The sequence below is a fragment of the Pogona vitticeps genome, chromosome 2 (genome assembly GCF_051106095.1).
Source record: "Pogona vitticeps strain Pit_001003342236 chromosome 2, PviZW2.1, whole genome shotgun sequence".
In the NCBI taxonomy this organism is placed as follows: Eukaryota; Metazoa; Chordata; class Lepidosauria; order Squamata; family Agamidae; genus Pogona; species Pogona vitticeps.
Genome location: NC_135784.1, coordinates 298,793,198 through 298,812,205, shown reverse-complemented (window position 1 = coordinate 298,812,205; position 19,008 = coordinate 298,793,198). Strand labels below are relative to the sequence as shown.

Here is a 19,008-nt window from a genome sequence, read left to right as displayed (position 1 = left end):
TTATTAAAATAGAAGTGCAAGCATTCTGGATCTCTGAATTCTACCTTTCTATCTATTTTATAGAAGGATGTGGTGGCGCTGTGGGCTAAATCGCAGAAGCCTCTGTGCTGCAAGGTCAGAAGACCAAGCAGTCATAAGATCGAATCCACGTGACGGAGTGAGCTCTTGCCAACCTAGCAGTTCGAAAGCATGTAAAAATGCAAGTAGATAAATAGGTACCACCTCGGTGGGAAGGTAACGGCGTTCCGTGTCTAGTCGCGCTGGCCATGTGACCACAGAAACTGTCTATGGACAAACTCTGGCTCTATGGCTTGGAAATAGGGATGGGCACCGCGCCCTAGAGTCAGTCACAACTGGACTAAATGTCAAGGGAAACCTTTACCTTTATCTATTTTATATTCACAGTCATCCTTTTTCTACTCTGTATCACATCCCTGCTTGTATTGTTTTGTGAACACTGATGGCAAATGTTCAGAGATTCATGGGTATTTTCAGAATTAGATATCTAATCCAGACCTTAGGACATCTTCCTAAGAAGCTCTTCTATTTTAATTAATGTTATTCTGCACTTCCCCACAACCCAGTACTGTATACCTTAGTAAATAGAATGGAGAATAACTGACCTCTGACTTGCTGCTCTAAGCTGAGGATAACAGCCACAGCTTGATGCAAGATCAAAAGTTTGGTCTGGGGCTTGTCACTTTTCAGGTGGAGCTGTACCATTCGGCCCAGCTCTTTGAAAGCCTCATTGATGTCACGGACACGGAGGCGCTCACGAGCATTGTTGGCCATTCTTCTTTCTTTTTCACGCTCTGCTTTTTGCTCCGGTGTAAGATCTTCATCATCATTATTGCTGAGAGGCAAACAGAACATGGCATTTTCTAATGGTGTAACAAAAACAGGTATTCTTCCAAAAAATGCATTTTACAGAATGAGCTTTGCTAGCAAGGACATTAGAACACATTTTTTTAGAAGTTTGAAGAGGATCACTGCTTTTCACATTACAGTATCACAATGGGCAGTATATTTCATAATAACCAGTATTCTATTGTTAGTTGCAACTAAAGTAGACTAATTGACTCAGTTCGATTTACATATGCATCAACCTTCCTTTCAGCAATTGGTTCAATGGCTGAAATCCAGTAGTAAGTCACAGCTAGAGTAGGCTCACGTAATCACTGGCAACTTGGTGATTCAACTTTTCCATGAGTTTCACTGATTCAATGGAGCTACTCTATCTGTGTCTTTCTACTGGATTTCAACCACTGAGTCTACTCTTAATTCAGACCAGCAATTGATTCAGTGGGTCTAGTCTTAGCAGAAACTAGTAAGGGAATATTGGCCACAGTGTTTAAATCTCAGTAGTGCACGTATAGCAAAGACATTAGATCTGGCTCTTGTTTCTCTTATTGGGTGTCATTCAAATTATGTTTTGTTAAAACCACATTTGAGTGTACAAATGTTTCTACTACAATGGTATTCTACATATTACAGTAAAAATTTTTTTGGTGACTGGGCTTTCAATATGCATAATATTGCAGGTTTCCAGCTGATCGCTACTGAAGATCTGATTTAACCTGTAGCTTATCTGCCCTGCCTAAAATGAAAAGACTCTGGAATTTGTTTTGGTACCCCTTTCAGGAATTAATGTATTATTTAAAATGTGCAACTTTGAAGAGGATGGATGTTTCTACAAAAATTCAAGATGAAAAAAAGGCTGAAGTTGAAATCCTTCACATTAGAAGTAGGTAATAATGATGGTGGCAATGGTGATTCTTTTTTCCCCCTTTCTATTCTACTCTTCCCCTTCTCCTACCACATGTTCCATTTTGCTGACAATAAAAATGCCAGTCATTAAACAGCAAGAATATATCTGGGATGAATTTTCTGCTTTCTAGTTGCAATTAATGCTGGCTGCAAAGCTCAGTTATTTAGGTATCTCGCTGCAGGGCCACCAGAGATTGGGAGTTTGATTTCCCACTGTGTGTCCTGTGAACAGAGCCAGCTTGTGTGGCTTTGGGCAAGCTGCACAGTCCCAGGGAATGCCCTAAAGAAGGGGATGGTAAACCCCTTCTCTACCTAGAAAACCCTGGAAAGGATTACTGTAAGTCAGAATAATGATGATCAGTTGCCCCCCCAAAAAAACCTGCAGTGTAAGTTGTATAACTACACTGTTTACTAAGGGAAGAAGTGTTGTTGTGTATTTGTCTATAAGAATAATCAGAAATATTGGAAATAATTTTAAGAAGGACAGTCTATAGCAAGATAGGCAGTTTTCAAAAACCAGAGGGGAGAATTTGCTTAATGTTGTTGCTCTACGCCTTTCTCTAGCTGAGATGTCTATTGCACAGTAGAAATACTGAACTGCGCCAGCCTGAATAAGGCTGGAGAGCATCTGACAAGGTCATTTCATATTTCACATCTGCATCATTGATTCTAGTTGGCCAGGCTTTCTTTAGGTTTAATTATTTATTTACTGTATTTCTATCCCACCTCTCTCCTCAAAAGGGACTCAAGGTGGCTTAGAAATGCTAAAACCAGACACACAATTAAAGTAATTATAAATGGCATCATTAAAATATGATTTAAAAGCCACCAATTAAAGAGTTAAAAACTCAGAAAAAAATTAAAGTGCCCTACATGTTTCACTAAAAAGTCACCATACCAAAGCACTGAGTTCCGAAAGATTTGCTTAAAAAGGAAGTTTTTTGTCTTTTAGCAGGACAACAGGGAGAGGGCTTGGGAAGGAATATAGGAACTCCTATAGTGTGGGAATAGCCACCAAAAACACACTCTCTCACATCTCCACCAAACATCTCTGTGAGAGCAGTGGGGATGACAAAAGGCCTCGTCTAAAGATTTCAAAAGCTGTAGAGAATTACATAGGAAGATACTTCAGTCATATAGGGCTTCATGTGTCATAATGAGTACAATGGTGCCTTGCTTGATGACGTTAATTCATTCCAGCAAAATCGCTGTAGAGCAAAAACGTCGTCAAGCGAAATTAAAAACCCCATTGAAACACACTGAAAAGCATTCAGTGTGTTCCAATGGGTGAAATACCTGCTCGTCCAGTGAAGATCCTCCATATGGCGGCCATTTTCTGGTGCCTGCAATGTGAGGAATCCGTCCCTAACACAGCAAGGAGCCATTTTCTACAGCCAGCGGCCATTTTGAAACCCAACGATCAGCTGTTTGCTGATTGTCGTAAAGCGAAAAATCGGTTCCCAAAACGGGAACCGATCAACGTTAAGAGAAATTCCCCTATCTAAACATCATTTTGCGATCAAAAACTTCAACATTAAGCAGATTCATCGTCAAGCAGGGTAATCGTTCAGCGGGGCACCACTGTACTTTGAACCTGGCCTGGAAATGGGCCAATGAAGTTGTTGTACCAAAAGCTCTTCCTCCTACCATTATATCAAGGAATGCAAGGGACAGAGAAATTATAGAGTATTTCAAAGAGGCACAGGGTTTTCTGACTAGATAAAGGGATTTCTCTAACCCCTTAATTTCCTTATTTTCAGTCTTTTATGAAATGCCATTTCGTATCTTGTCCAATGCCAGCGACTGAACTCCTTCCTTCTTGTCTACCAAGAGGGTATCCTGGTACATTTTTAGATAAGGTGATTCTTTTTCAAACTAAATGTTCAAATGCCACTTTTTTCTGACTCTTCCATAATCCTGAGCTGTGAGTGCTTTTTTTGGCAGAAAAATGAGGTATGCATTTTAATAAATAAATAGTTTTCCATATCTGTAAGGTCAAAGTGCAATGAAAGACCAGTGTATAAGTGCCTTTCTACAAGTCAAGTGATAAAACTGAACACTTTTTTTTAATGGCACATCCCAACAACAGGTTTTCAGTACTATTTTGCAATATTTTAATGCAGAACACAAACAACATAATGCAGGCCAGTGGCAGTTCAAGTAAATTCATGCACAGTTCGGCCACTGATGCCTGTGAGCAAAAAATGTTGGTCTGCATGGTTTCAAGCCATTCCTGGGATCAAGATTTGAGGAAATCACTCAGCTCTTTCCAAAAGCATAACAAAGCACTTCAGACGGTACAAACAGGAATATTGCTGTTTAACCCAATGATGCTCCATGGATTTATACATTTATAGTCGTATACATTGAAAGGCAGGTGGAAATACAAGTGTTCTGCTGGGCATCAACTGTTATACAAACATATATATTTTAAGCAAATTATCCCTGAATGTTATTATGTACAATAGTGTGTGTATATATGTATCAATTTCTATATAAAATTTGCTTGGTTTAGCCAATTTGAGCCCTTCTAGAGTACATTAATCTGAACATATATCTTAAAACTTCCAGAAAGGGCCATGAGCTTCTTGTTAGCTTTTGTTTGGCAGGAAAAAAACCATAAAAGTTTTTTCCTGTTCTGTTCACTTCATCAAAGTCCAATAAAGGAATTAAATGAAGCGACACTATTATATACTGTTACCTAGATCTTGACCTAGTAATTGATTTGATATCCTTCTTGTCATCGTCTAACTTCTTGTCATCAGAAGACTTTGCGTCCTGGAGGTTTTCGTCTCCCTCATCATCAGATTTGATTTCCGAACTCCCTGAAGAGACACTTTGTCCTTGAAGTCCTGTTGGCATGCCTATGTGGGGAGAAATAAAATGATATAAATTTCCCAGTAACAGCACTTAAGCAAAACTGTAAAGGAATTTGTCAGCATGTTCCTCAGAAATGAAGCTACTACACACGGGTTTTTCCTTTCATTAATAGTAGAATTCTTTTGCAATAGGAAGTTTAAAGCCCCCTTTCCAGCTCTAAAATTGTGCCTCTGGTCTATTTTGCACTGCTTTGAAAGGAATAATAGTGTCATTGCCCACAAATCAACAGATCAGCTGCGCCAGGAGCTATGCCTAAAGCCAGCATGCAATTAGGCAAGCTTAAGTCCACTGAATCCAGTGGACTTAGAGCACACCTAACTTTGCACTGGTCTGAGGTTTACATGTGTGAAGATGATGAAGGGCAAGCAAAATACCAAGCAATAATACACCAGGAAATATCTTCAACGGTGCTTGCTTTGAGAAAATGATCTACAGTTGTCCTTTGTAACTAAACTTCACCAAGCTCCAGGAACACCCTGCCACTGTTCCTGCTCTAGTAGGATGAAACCATGAGGTGGTGCAGCTGTCACATGCAGTTCTTGCCCTGGAGGCTTCCGGATAGTATATATATATATATATATATACACACACACACACTTGGCGTGACCATCAGAGTAAATATATATATATTTACTCTGGGGAAAATAGAAACCCAGTCTGTCAAACACGATATAGAAAAACAAATCATGGGAAAATCAACTGATGCTCTTCCAGCAAGTCTGTTACAAAACACATTTGCTCTCAGATTTCTATAATGTTACCCAATGGTAACATTTGATGTGGCTAAATATTTGCATATTTATTCAAATATATTGGATTATACTATTTTTTATTATACACATCATACTTTAACCACCGGGACATAGGGTTGTTACTACTGCTGCATGAGAGTGCAGCAATGATCTTCTGCTGGCAAAGCAAATCAATGTTCTACACGTATAAGACAATTCTAAAAATGGGAGCAGCCCAAACAAAATCTTGTGATATTTAAACAGGGCTTTGGATCAGGACCAAATGCAGCACAGTTGTAACACACAGTCTGCTCATGCTCTGTGCCAAATCTGGGGCAAAGAGTTTTAGATTTTTTAAAAAAAGTAAAACTGCTATCCCTGTTCAGAAACAGGCAACCTTACACATCTTACTCGATGTTAGCAGAGCTCTGGTGTCTATATCCTGTCACAGTCTCAAACATTCCACTTGTCTTGTCACTATATAAGTGCTTGGCAATAATAATTTAAAAAACCACCCAAAGATGTTATGTGCCATCAAGTCACTTCTGATGCGTGGTGACTATATGAGTCAATGACCTCCAAAATATCATATCATTCACAACTGTGCTCAGAATTTGCAAACCAACACCATATCATATTAGGTTGTGTTTTTTTTATAATAATATAATTTATTGTCATTGTAAGTATATACACAGTATACCATACAACGAAATTCACATTTTTTACTGTTGATGAAGATATTTCTCTATGAGCAGATTTTCCCTTAGTGACTGGCTGGATGAGAGGGAATTTTTTCAATTGTTGCTTTTAAATGTGTTTTCAGTATTGATTTTATTTCCACTTTTTAATATGACATTTAATTATTTTAAATATTTGTATACTTACAGTTTTTACCATTTAAATACTATCTTTTTAATGATGTAAGTTGCTTTGGGACCATTTTAACGAAAAAGGCAGGGTAAACATATTTTAAATAAATTCCCTGTTGGCAATTCAGGCACAATATTGTGCCACTGGCCTCTCATTTTCTTCCTGCCATTTTGAATCATGGATGCAGAATCACAATATCCAACATTAATCAAACAGAGGGTTTTTTTAAAAAAAGAATTGAATAGAAACATTTGCTAGTTTGCATAGAAAGGAGGAAAGTAGCTTCACTGGAAGCTGGAGATGAATTAAAGCACATCTCCAGTGAGATGGAAATATAGTTACTAATAGTATGTTGAGAATAGATTCTATTTTGCTGTATTGAGCCTGCTCTACAGGGCTAGTTACTAGACAAGAATAGTCAAAGAATAAATGAGAAATGATGAAACATTCAAATCCAGCAATGAGGTATGAAAACACGATACAGATGAGTGAGGGAGAGTAAACATGTAGGTAAAGCAAAACAGAAAGTGTATTTAAAGGTATCTATCAGGGGATATACAAAGAGAAGTAATTTTACAGAGAAATAATTAACTAAACTAACCCAACATCAATCAATTCTATACATACCCTTCTCAAAACATCTATGAGTCCTCCTGACCAATTAAACCAGATCAGGACTTCAGTCCATCTATTTCACTACTATGTGCATGGACTGAGAGCAGTTCTGAATTTCACAGAAGTGTCTTCTTATCTCTATCTAGGAAGACATTAACCTGGAACTTTGTGCAGGCAAGACAAGGACTTTGAAACAGGGCTATAGTATTTTTTTCTTAGGCTTCCTGGTCTACAGGCATTTTCTCTTAGGGATTCTCATGTTTACAGAACTACATCCTGTTTTTCAGCTGAGCTCCAATGATGCCACATATGATTTACCATATTTTTCTGTGTATAAGACGCCCCCACTTTTCTAACCCAAAATTAAGAAATCTAAGTGGACTTAGCAAGTGGAGGGGAAAGCAGGGATCAAAGCCCTGCAGGATCATTTTGATCCCTGCTTTCCCCTCCACTTGGTTTTGTTCTCTTCTCAGCTTACTTCCGTGTATACGATGACCCTCATTTTTTATGTGTGTGTTTAGTCGTTTAGTCGTGTCTGACTCTACGTGACCCCATGGACCAGAGCACGCCAGGCCCTCCTGTCTTCTACTGCCTCCCGGAGTTGTGTCAGGTTCATGTTGGTTGCTTCGCAGACACTGTCCAGCCATCTCATCCTCGGTCGTCCCCTTCTCCTCTTGCCATCACACCTTCCTAACATCAAGGTTTTTTCCAAGGACTCTTTTCTTCTCATGAGATGGCCAAAGTACTGGAGCCTCAGCTTCAGGATCTGTCCTTCCAGTGAGCACTCAGGGTTGATTTCCTTTAGAATTGATAGGTTTGTTCTCTTTGCAGTCCAGGGGATTCTCAAGAGCCTCCTCCAGCACCACAATTCAAAGGCATCAATTCTTCGGCGGTCTGCTTTCTTTATGGTCCAGCTCTCACTTCCATACATCACGACAGGGAAAACCATAGCTTTGACTATTCGGACTTTTGTTGGCAAGGTGATGTCTCTGCTTTTCAAGATGCTGTCAAGATTTGTCATCACTTTCCTCCCAAGAAGAAGGCGTCTTTTAATTTCAGGGCTGCTGTCTCCATCTGCAGTGATCATGGAGCCCAGGAAGATAAAATTTGACACTGCCTCCATATCTTCCCCTTCTATTTCCCAGGAGGTGATGGGACCAGTGGCCATGATCTTAGTTTTTTTGATGTTGAGTTTCAGACCATTTTTTGCACTCTCCTCTTTCACTCTCATTACAAGGTTCTTTAATTCCTCCTCACTTTCTGCCATCAGAGTGGTATCATCTGCATATCGGAGGTTGTTGATATTTCTTCCGGCAATCTTAATTCCGGCTTGGGTTTCTTCCAGTCCAGCCTTCCGCATGATGTATTCTGCATATAAGTTAAATAAGCTGGGGGACAATATACAGCCTTGCCGTACTCCTTTCCCAATTTTGAACCACTCAGTTGTTCCATGACCAGTTCTAACTGTTGCTTCCTATCCCACATATAGGTTTCTCAGGAGACAGATAAAGTGGTCAGGCACTCCCATTTCTTTAAGAACTTGCCATAGTTTGTTGTGGTCCACACAGTCAAAGGCTTTCGCATAGTCAATGAAGCAGAAGTAGATATTTTTCTGGAACTCTCTGGCTTTCTCCATAATCCAGCGCAAGTTAGCAATTTGGTCTCGAGTTCCTCTGCCTCTTCGGAATCCAGCTTGTACTTCTGGGAGTTCTCGGTCCACATACTGCTGAAGCCTACCTTGCAGGATTTTGAGCATAACCTTGCTAGCGTGCGAAATGAGTGCAATTGTTCGGTAGTTGGAGCATTCTTTGGCACTGCCTTTCTTTGGGATTGGGATGTAGACTGATCTTTTCCAATCCTCTGGCCACTGTTGGGTTTTCCAAACTTGCTGGCATATTGAATGTAGTACCTTAACAGCATCATCGTTCAAGATTTTAAATAGTTCAACTGGGATGCCATCACCTCCACCGGCCTTGTTGTTAGCCAGGCTTTCTAAGGCCCACTTGACTTCACTCTCCAGGATGTCTGGCTCAAGGTCAGCAACTACATTGTCTGGGTTGTCCGGGATATCCAAATCTTTCTGATATAATTCCTCTGTGTATTCTTGCCACCTCTTCTTGACGTCTTCTGCTTCTGTTAGGTCCCTCCCATTTTTGTCTTTTATCATGTTCATCTTTGCGCAAAATGTTCCTCTAATATCTCCAATTTTCCTGAACAGCTCTCTGGTCTTTCCTTTTCTGTTATCTTCCTCTATTTCTTTGCATTGTTCATTTAAAAAGGCCCTCTTGTCTCTCCTTGCTATTCTTTGGAAGTCTGCATTCAATTTTCTGTAACTTTCCCTATCTCCCTTGCATTTTGTTTCCCTTCTCCTCTCTGCTATTTCTAAGGCCTCGTTGGACAGCCACTTTGCTTTCTTGCATTTCCTTTTCTTTGGGATGGTTTTCGTTGCTGCCTCCTGGACAATGTTACGAGCCTCTATCCAAAGTTCTTCAGGCACTCTGTCCACCAAATCTAGCTCCTTAAATCTGTTCTTTACTTCCACTGTGTATTCATAAGGGATTTGGTTTAGATTATACCTGAGTGGCCCAGTGGTTTTTCCTACTCTCTTCAGTCTAAGCTTGAATTTTGCTATGAGAAGCTGATGATCAGAACCGCAGTCAGCTCCAGGTCTTGTTTTTGCTGACTGTATAGAGTTTCTCCATCTTTGGCTGCAGAGAATATAATCAATCTGATTTCGATATTGCCCATCTGGTGATTTCCATGTATAGAGTCGCCTCTTGTGTTGTTGGAAAAGAGTGTTTGTGATGACCAGCTTATTCTCTTGACAAAACTCTATTAGCCTTTGTCCTGCTTCGTTCTGAACTCCAAGGCCAAACTTCCCTGTTGTTCCTTTTATCTCTTGGCTCCCTACTTTAGCATTCCAGTCCCCTAGAATGAGAAGAACATCTTTCTTTGGTGTCAGTTCTAGAAGGTGTTGTAAATCTTCATAGAATTGTTCAATTTCAGTCTCCTCAGCAATGCTGGTTGGTGCATAAACTTGGATTATTGTGATGTTGAATGGTCTGCCTTGGATTCGTATTGACATCATTCTTTCATTTTTGAGATTGTATCCCATTACAGCTTTTCCCACTCTTTTGTTGACTATGAGGGCTACTCCATTCCTTCTACGGGATTCTTGCCCACAGTAGTAGATATGATAATCATCTGAGCTGAATTCGCCCATTCCTGTCCATTTTAGTTCACTGATGCCCAGGATGTCGATGTTTATTCTTGCCATCTCCTGTTTGACCACCTCCAGCTTCCCAACGTTCATAGATCTTACATTCCAGGTTCCTATGCAGTATTTTTCTTTACAGCATTGGACTTTCCTTTCACTTCCAGGCACGTCCACAGCTGAGCGTCCTTTCGGCTTTGGCCCAACCACTTCATTAGCTCTGGAGCTACTTGTACTTGTCCTCCACTCTTCCTCAGTAGCATGTTGGACGCCTTCCGACCTGAGGGGCCCATCTTCCAGCGTCATATCTTTTAGCCTTTTGTTTCTGATCATGGGGTGTTCTTGGCAAAGATACTGGAGTGGCTTGCCATTTCCTACTCCAGGTGGATTGCGTTTAGTCGGAACTCTCCACTATGTCCTGTCCGTCTTGGGTGTCCCTGCACGGCATAGCCCATAGCTTCTCTGAGTTACTCAAGCCCCTTCGCCACGACAAGGCAGCAATCCATGAAGGGGCCTCATTTTTTAGTCTAAAGATTTTAGACAAAAGTATAGTCTTATACATAGAAAAATACAGTATTTAACAACATCACAGGATTTTTTTTCCAAGTATAGCAAACATTTGGGCAATGATGACAACTACTTGGATTAGAAATGTGGCAGTTAAGCAGTCCATAAGAAGAATATGTAACCTTTCAGTCTCTTCCGTGCTGATTAACTTCTGATTTTCTTCATCTATTCACATAACCTTGTTGCAGCACTTTTGTGAATCCATAATCAACCTAGCATTACACTGTGATTGAGAAACCTGCATTTCTGAACTAACAGTCTATTCTAATTAACTGGTATATCAGCAAATGAAAGTGTATTTTCCCCCAGCAGCAATGCTGAAAGTTTTGTTGCTGTCATAGATATACTTCATTAGAAATGTGCACAGACACAGGCAATGCTAGTGCACTTACCTCGGTATGGATCTTGAGGCTGGTTTAAGTCAGGAGATGTGGCAGACTGTACTGGCAGCTGCGGAACGGGAACCTGGTTTGGCACAAGCGAATGGCTGCCACGGAGGCCAACTGCATCTTCACGATGAGCCCCAACCTGTAACAGGAGAGCAAAGGTGCAACCATTTTAGAAACAGGAAAAAAACAAACAAACAAATAAAAAAGGAACAACAATTGTTGGAGACAGTATGGGGAAAATGATGGAAATAAAAGGCAGGCAAGTTTAAATACCAGTAAGGTTCCCTGTAGGTTTTCACTAGAGGGCGCCGAGGCACTACTATAGGTACATACAATATGTATATGCAAAAACATTTAACACTCAGTAAGATGCTGTGCAGCACATTTAGTGACAAATATGGAATAGGAGCTCAGGCAGGTAAAACATCAAATTGTCTCTCCCAGGGTGCTGCAGTAGAGAGCACTGATTCGTACCCATCTGTCTTCTATCATGTCCGCCAACAGATCTGACAATTATCTTAATGCCCATATGCTTAATTGTGGGCTTCTCAATTCCCTCATTGCTATCAGAAATCCTGCAGGAATTTCAATTTGGCATCCGACTTTCATTTTAGGGGATAAGATTCCTGGGCCTGCCATTTCCCCCCTCCCTCTCCTACCTCCTGCATAATGCTTGCTAAGCCTCTGAGAGTAGAAGCTACTGAAGTATATGACATCCTCCACCTACCCTGATTTGGAGCAAATATATTAAAAGAATACCACCTGGCTTTCCAAAAACTAGAAGCCGAGACCCATTGTAAATTAATCTTCAGTGGTATGTCATTAGCCACAGAATTTCAGATCCAAAGGAGTACTGTTCTTGCCAACACTGTGACTCTGGATAATATATCAATAAAGGTTTTATTAACCACACCAGTAAAGCCATCATTGTAGGCATGATGGTGTCATCATAATGGTACTGGCATAATTGATGGGCCAGCTTAATAAAGTCTCCCACTTATTTTGTATGTCACACTGTTCTGTGCAACTGGAAGTTCAATCTGTTGCCGAATAAAGAGAAGGATACAAGAGCTTTTTGCATTTTTTAAAAAAACACAATACAATCTCTTTATTTGAAATGGCTACGAGAAACACACTCTATGTCTGTCTGATCAGGAATTTGATTGAACAGAAAGGCTATTTTTAGACTTCTACTGCTACAGCTGCTACTACTACTAATAACTGAGTGCTTAAGGCACTGCAGTTAGGTGCTGAACTAAGATTAAACAATGAAATAAGAATCTGCCTGTGGGGCTTTGGTAAGTGAGCATATAAAGGAAGGAAGACAGGCAGGAAAACAGGGTCATTTAAGGGAAGATAGGGTGATGAGATGCATGTTGCTATTCCTTGATGAAAAAGAATAGCAGATGTCAGGTGAAAGAGCATTCCTACGGCACAGGGCTGCAGGGGGTAAGTCAAGCAGGTGGGAAATGAAACTAGCATCCTTGAGCTTATTTAAGATATTGGTACCAGTAAGAACAGTAAGAACCACATAAAAGAAGATAAAGATATAAACAGAATTCAAAACCCTCGGGCAATCAGTCAATGTGTGCAGATAGTCAGAATATGAACAGCACCAACCACCACCCCTCTGGAGTGGCTGCCAAGGGCATGGCCAGACAGTACAGTAGCATGAGAGGGCTTTGCCACTGAGCACATTTCTGCTGTTCTCTCTCACACATTCATCTGAACAACGCTGTGGATGAACACATTGTAACCATGAAAGTTCAGGAATACAATTATCAGGGTGAGATAATGAAGCAGCCATGATTTTCAGAATTTAAAACCCTCTCCCTGTTCTCAAAGGCTTCTCCAGGAACAAAGATACCCTAAGGTTGCCCTGGAACATATTATTAACAAAATATGGCCATGGCTGATGATGTCATCAAGTTTATATGGTGTCATGTATATGATGTAACACTTATATAGTGTAACTTTTACCTTACTAGATTTAGCCAATGACATTTATCTGAGATATCCTTTTTTACTATGAACACGGCTTCATAGTTTCTGAGCGTCCACACAATACGGTATTTAGATTCTCTAATCACAGAGATGTCTAGAGGTGTCTAGAATGAAGTCTAGTGGCATTATTATTTTAAATATAAAAAAGAGTGAGGAAATTTTCTAATCAGACATCTATGACAGTATCCTGTAACTGTTACCGGGAAGGCAAGACTGGAACATTGATTCAAGAGAATACTATCAAAGAAGAATTAAGCTCCATCTCAAAAGTGGTTCTTTTAAAGGAGAAAGGTGGGGTAAAAACAAACAAACAAACAAACAAACAAAGAAATGGGCAAAAAATTTTAAGTAGGCAGAATGCACTGAACAAAAAGCAAACATGAATGAATCATTCTTCTTTATTGTTTTTTCATCATCATCATCACCATCTTTATTTCTGGAAAACTGGATGATGACTAGGATTTGGCAGTGGCATAATGAGCTTTTGAAATAAATGAGAGGAACAGGGCAAAGTTAATAAATAGCAAAGATTTAACAAAGACATATGACTTGGATTGGGGTGAGAAATAAAAATGTAGCTACTTCTTTTATTTCTGTGAAAAAACATAGTTTGGGCATTTAAAGCTCCAAACATTTGTTTTCATTCTTGGGCAGAGCTAATGTAAGAGTGATAACAATGACATCTGGATTTGCCTTCTGATTTAAAAAATAACTTTAAAAAAGGAACATATTACCATGACAATGGAGCAGATCACTCCCAACTAACATAAAAATGTCCTCTATTTTGAAAGGCCTCTCAACACATTTGAAGACTCTACCAAACTGAAGCCAAAACCATTGACAAGACACTATAAACTACTAAGACGAGCCTCATTAACATGAAAGGAAACGAACAGGATCACACCAACCATTTTCCATCAGGCGCAGGGAAGAACATTTTCCAGCAGACTACACCCATGAATTTTTTTAGTTTTATTTTTAACTACACAAGGAAAAAAAGAACTGAAGTAGAGTGATGAATAAATTGTTGAAAAGAATCTTTTAGTACTTTAATAATTACTAAACTGATGGTAGTATGAAGTAGACTAGACAACTATCTGTTTAAATAGTGAAAAAACTCCTAGACCTGTATGTATGTTCAGCAACAAAGATTTCTGAATATCCTGGCTGAGTTTCACTCTCTGATGGTTTCGGTCTATTGTAGCTGGTACATATTATTTATTTATTTTTTTGTTTCTGGAGTCCAGTCCCAACCAACTTTTTGAATATGAGGAAAGTCAGATTTGTCTGCTCATGGCAGAGAACTGAAAAGAAGCATGCCTGACTGAACAGAAAGAGGGAAAATATTAAACATTTGCTATTTCTCAGCATATATGCAGTTTTGAGGATATGTCCTATATCTATTCCTAGCAAAAGAGGTAGAAGTGGAAAAAATATTTTTCACAACAGTAGAGAAAGGTGGAAAACTCAATGAGCTTGTTTCAAATGGTACATTTCTCACCCACTTAGTAACAAAATTGAGCCATGAACCCACAGGAGGAGAGGAAGACTAGATTCAGCTATTGGTTCAAAGCACCAATGTTCTGTAAAGCATGGATTGCTCTGTTTCCGTGTAATTTGAGTACAGTCCAGAAGGTCAGGCTGGGCACTGTCAAGCTGCTTGCAGCCAGCCTTAAAGGCTTCCAGACGTAAAGAGCCCAATTTATTCCTGGTGAACTTCCAACGATGGCAACAGAATTATGTCAAGGCCAGCTGGTGCGTAAAGGATTCATTCAATTCCACTTTGCTTTTGCAAACACTGTCTGTCTATATACAAATACAAGAAGCTGCTTTTTCCTAAGTTGGACCAGAGGTTCATCCAGTCCAGAATTACCAACTCAGACCGGCAGCCATTTCTCCAGCTTCAAGGCTGCTCTGTCTGCCATGGCGCATGCTCTATAACTAAACTCCTCTTCTGTTATTATATGACTTCTATTGGTGTTAAACTCTCTGTCTTCTTTCATTTCACATACAGTGGACCCTCTACTTACGGAATTAATCCGTATTGGAACAGTGGCTGCAGGTCGAAAAATCTGTAGGTCAAGTCTCCATTGACTTACAATGCATTGAAAACCGATTAATCCGTAACCAGCCATTTTTGTTCCACTTTGTTCCATTTTGGTTTTTTTCTGGTCTGTAGGTCGATTCTCCGGCTGCAAGTCGAACCTAAATTTTGCGGCCATAGAAGTCTGTAACTCAAAAAGTCTGTAAGTCGAGCCATCTGTAAGTCGAGGGTCCACTGTATTACACTCACATGACCTTCTCAAATAGATGATACACCTGTACACATTTATTTAAAAAAATCTCCAATGAAAACCTTCTGGGTTTACTTGTATTCATTTATTTCAAAAGATTTAAACTAGTAAGTAAAATCTTTCTGTTTTCTTGCCAGAAAATAAAATAAAACATTCTCTCTTTTTGTTTGCTTATCCCTAAAAGAACAAAATGAACTAATGGATATCAGCAGCAACTTTAAATTGTGAATTAGCTTCTTGCATAAAGAGTTACTCAGCAATATATTTAGTAGTAAGGATGTAATGATATTTGCATAATTGAATAATTTTCTCGTTCTCAATGAGAAAAGGTATCTTGACACAGCACAACTTCCTGGCAAAAAACCCCTGTGAACTGCTGTGAATGTTTTGTTGTTGTTGTTCCTGCATAAGAGTGAAAATACACAACTTTTGCATCTGCAGCAGAACCTAGAAATCTTAAATTTTGCACAGGAAACTTGCATTGTGCAAAAACTCCATTGTATTTTGTGGAAAATATAAGGTTTTTTAAAATACAAAATGTAAGATTTTTCCCCAAAGGAAATACTTCAATGAAACATTTGGGAAAAAACAAACAAACAAATAAACACATTCCAAAATGCAAAATAACATTTTTAAAAATGAAAAAAAAATATAAAGAATTAAAGTAGAAAAATAAAAATTCATAAAAATTGTAATATTTATCCAGTGTGGCAAAAATGTTCAAATGTTTCATTCTCACCACTGTGAACAAAATGAGTGAAGGTTAAGATCCATGTTCACATACTAATGTTGCTCAATAAGCTACCATTTAGGAGAGGTATAGCAAGCTTCTTTTGTTACACACACACACACACACACACACACACACACACACACACACACACACACCGGCCAATAATGTAGTAATTGTATTGATCAGGGACATTTGTGTGTATAGTGGCACTAACTATGAACTGGTACCCTAGCACAGGAGGAAGTGTTGGGAGAAATTAATTCTTCTCCCCCCTCCATGGTCTCAGTTCAGATCTATATCATGTCTGCAGCTTTTACATGAGGAGAGGTCCCTGTGTGTTGCAATGACAGCTTATTATACATAAATTGCAGCTGTGTGGTGTTAGATTTGGTTTTGCTAACACAACAGAAGAAAAGGGTTAAAGTCCAACCCTCTCCATATTTGGGTGCCAATGAGACTGTTTCCAGCACTTCTTTTTGAGTAAGAAATAAGAAGAGATATAGAGCTACATATGTAGTTAGTTGGAATAATTCTCAATATACATCACAGGCTGTAAATAACACACACACATACACAATCAAGAATTGTTACCACTTTGAAAAAATGACATAGAAAGGACTACTACGAGTAACAGTCTTCGGTTAGAATTCTAAACACGGGAAAAATTCCACTGAAGATAGTGGGGCTCACTTCTGACTGTACATGCAGAAGATTGTTCAAGTATTTCTCTTGGTGACACATCAGATTCGAGGTCTGCAACTAGTAGCAGTATGTTTCACCCTGTCTTTCAAACAATGCAAATAATGATAGTGAAATGATTCTAATGAAAAGGAAGCATGGCTGAAGACAAATAAAATTACTGTCAGAAGACACAATAAACGGAGAGGATCCAGATACTACTTCAGCTGTTTGCAACCAGACTGGCTGAACAAGAAGGATTTTCAGGGTTGAATCAAAATGATCTCTCAAGGGAGCTGGAGGTGATAAAACAAATAGAATAGCTAGACCTAAAACAGGAAACGTTGCTGTCCAGATGTTGCAATTCCAATAAATGTCCCGCTGTTGAGTATGTTTCTTATGGATCATGGACCCTGAAGTCCAGTACCATCTGAAAGACCACCTCCTACTCACAACTAAAGAAACACTGGTAGAAACCCTAGAATGTCTAAACAAACATAAACTAGAATCCATTAGATGACCCTGTGATGGACAAAGTGCAAATAAATTAAGTTTCACAACTATCATTGTGTCTGCTATAGGTTTGGATAATGGCCTAGAGTATAACTGAGCAACTAAGACTGTAACACCAAATGCACTATTTTTAGAGATGTTGTGTTTGGACAAATGGCATATATTAGGACTACTGTAACATTCTTTACATGGCGCTATGCTTCAGTTGGCTCAAAATACTGAAATCATGACCGACCAGATCTGGCAGTATGGAATGGTGTGGTCCTTCTGCTACATATACTTCACTAGCTACCACAGTCTCCAGGTGCAATTCAAGGTGACAGGTATCTGGGACTAGGCTAATGATGTGGCATTTACTTGCCATTTTCCTTCTCTTTAGTGAAAAAGGGTATATGAAGCAATGCCACTTAAAATGATTGTAAGCTGCTGCGAGATTTTTAGGTACAGTACAGCAAAAGCACAATCAGCGACAAGCATCAACAGAAAACCTTGAATTTTTAAGAAGTCCTTGTGTTTTCTGTAAAATCCTTGTATTGAATGCATTTAAACCAAATACAGGGTACTTATGCAAAATATTTCTCTGAATTTGACAAAAATACAATCCCAAAGTATAAATCACACACAAAAAACTCTTGCAATCTTATCTAACAGGAACAACAGTTTTCAAATTTTTCATTTTCTCCTTTGAGAAGGATATAAGTAAACATTTACATCACTAGACTATGTAATTTGAAAGGCAGCCTTTTTCATATGAGCCTGTTTAGATTTTAGGGTCTGTAGGAGAGGCTATTTCCCATCACTAGCAGAGACAAATTTCCTTAGAACAGAAGTGCAGGCCCTTTTTAAAGTTAGAAGTAAAAAGTCTTATCTATATCCCTCACTTTTTCATAGCTAGGCTGTGCTTAATCTTGGAAACTGGTTTATGATTCATTCTTTGTTCAAAACTCACACTATATCACTGAATAATTCAATATGCTCCCATGATTTAATTTTGAAAGATGAAGATGGCTGAAGGCATCTGACAGATAAGTTTTAACTCCCATCAACCTGACCATTATAGTTGTGGCTTTTGTACTAGCTGGGGTGATAGAAGCTGTAGTTCAACATATCTGAGGGATATGAAGTTTGAGAATGCTGCAGCAATACCATCTTAGTTCGCCAAGTCTGCAATATTACTGGCTGACTTTATTTCCAGGGCTGCTTCACTTGCACAACGTATTTAACACATATTCTAAAATACAGGCATGTTGTGTGACATTACTTCCTGAAACATTTTCCTTTTCTCGGTATTTTATTTATACAGAGTAGTGCTGTTGATAAATTCTGTTAGGTCTATCATACTTTGGATATGAGCCTCGTGGCGCAGTGGTTAAAACGCTGTACTGCAGCTAAAACTGTGCTCACGACCTGGGGTTCAAATCCCAGGTAGCCGGCTCAAGGTTGACTCAGCCTTCCATCCTTCCGAGGTCGGTAAAATGAGTACCCAGCTTGCTGGGGGGGCAATGTGTAGCCTGTATAATTAAAAATTGTAAACCGCCCGGAGAGTGCTTGTAGCACTTGTATACAAGTCCAATAAATAAATAAATAAATAAACTAAACCAGTCTGCATTCAGATTCTGTGTGAAAACAGAGGAGACTCTGAATAAACAGAAACAAAATTTCCTGTTGTGTCAGTAGAAGACATTAAATTTGCTGGGCCAATAATCCAATTCAATATCATTGAAGCTAGATCACATTGTGACAGAAACTCAAT

General features: G+C 39.2%; 1 protein-coding gene across 50 annotated transcripts in view; it reads right to left on the bottom strand.

Moving 5' to 3' along the window:
• The window catches only part of TCF4 (transcription factor 4), a 414,402-nt gene that overhangs the window by 8,191 nt on the left and 387,203 nt on the right, over nucleotides 1-19,008 (bottom strand). For 32 of the 50 annotated variants that reach the window (XR_002301165.3, XM_020800309.3, XM_078384108.1 and 29 more), the window contains 3 exons: nucleotides 11,037-11,172; nucleotides 4,469-4,631; nucleotides 624-853 (listed from right to left, as the gene is read on the bottom strand). Coding sequence is in view for 45 of the 50 variants with exons in the window: in XM_020800309.3 (XP_020655968.1) it covers nucleotides 624-853; nucleotides 4,469-4,631; nucleotides 11,037-11,172 (529 nt within the window). In the remaining 5 variants the exon portion in view is untranslated. The remainder of the gene's footprint in view (nucleotides 1-623; nucleotides 854-4,468; nucleotides 4,632-11,036; nucleotides 11,173-19,008) is intronic. The other 18 variants (XR_013540959.1, XR_013540958.1, XR_013540960.1 and 15 more) reach the window with 1 other exon arrangement.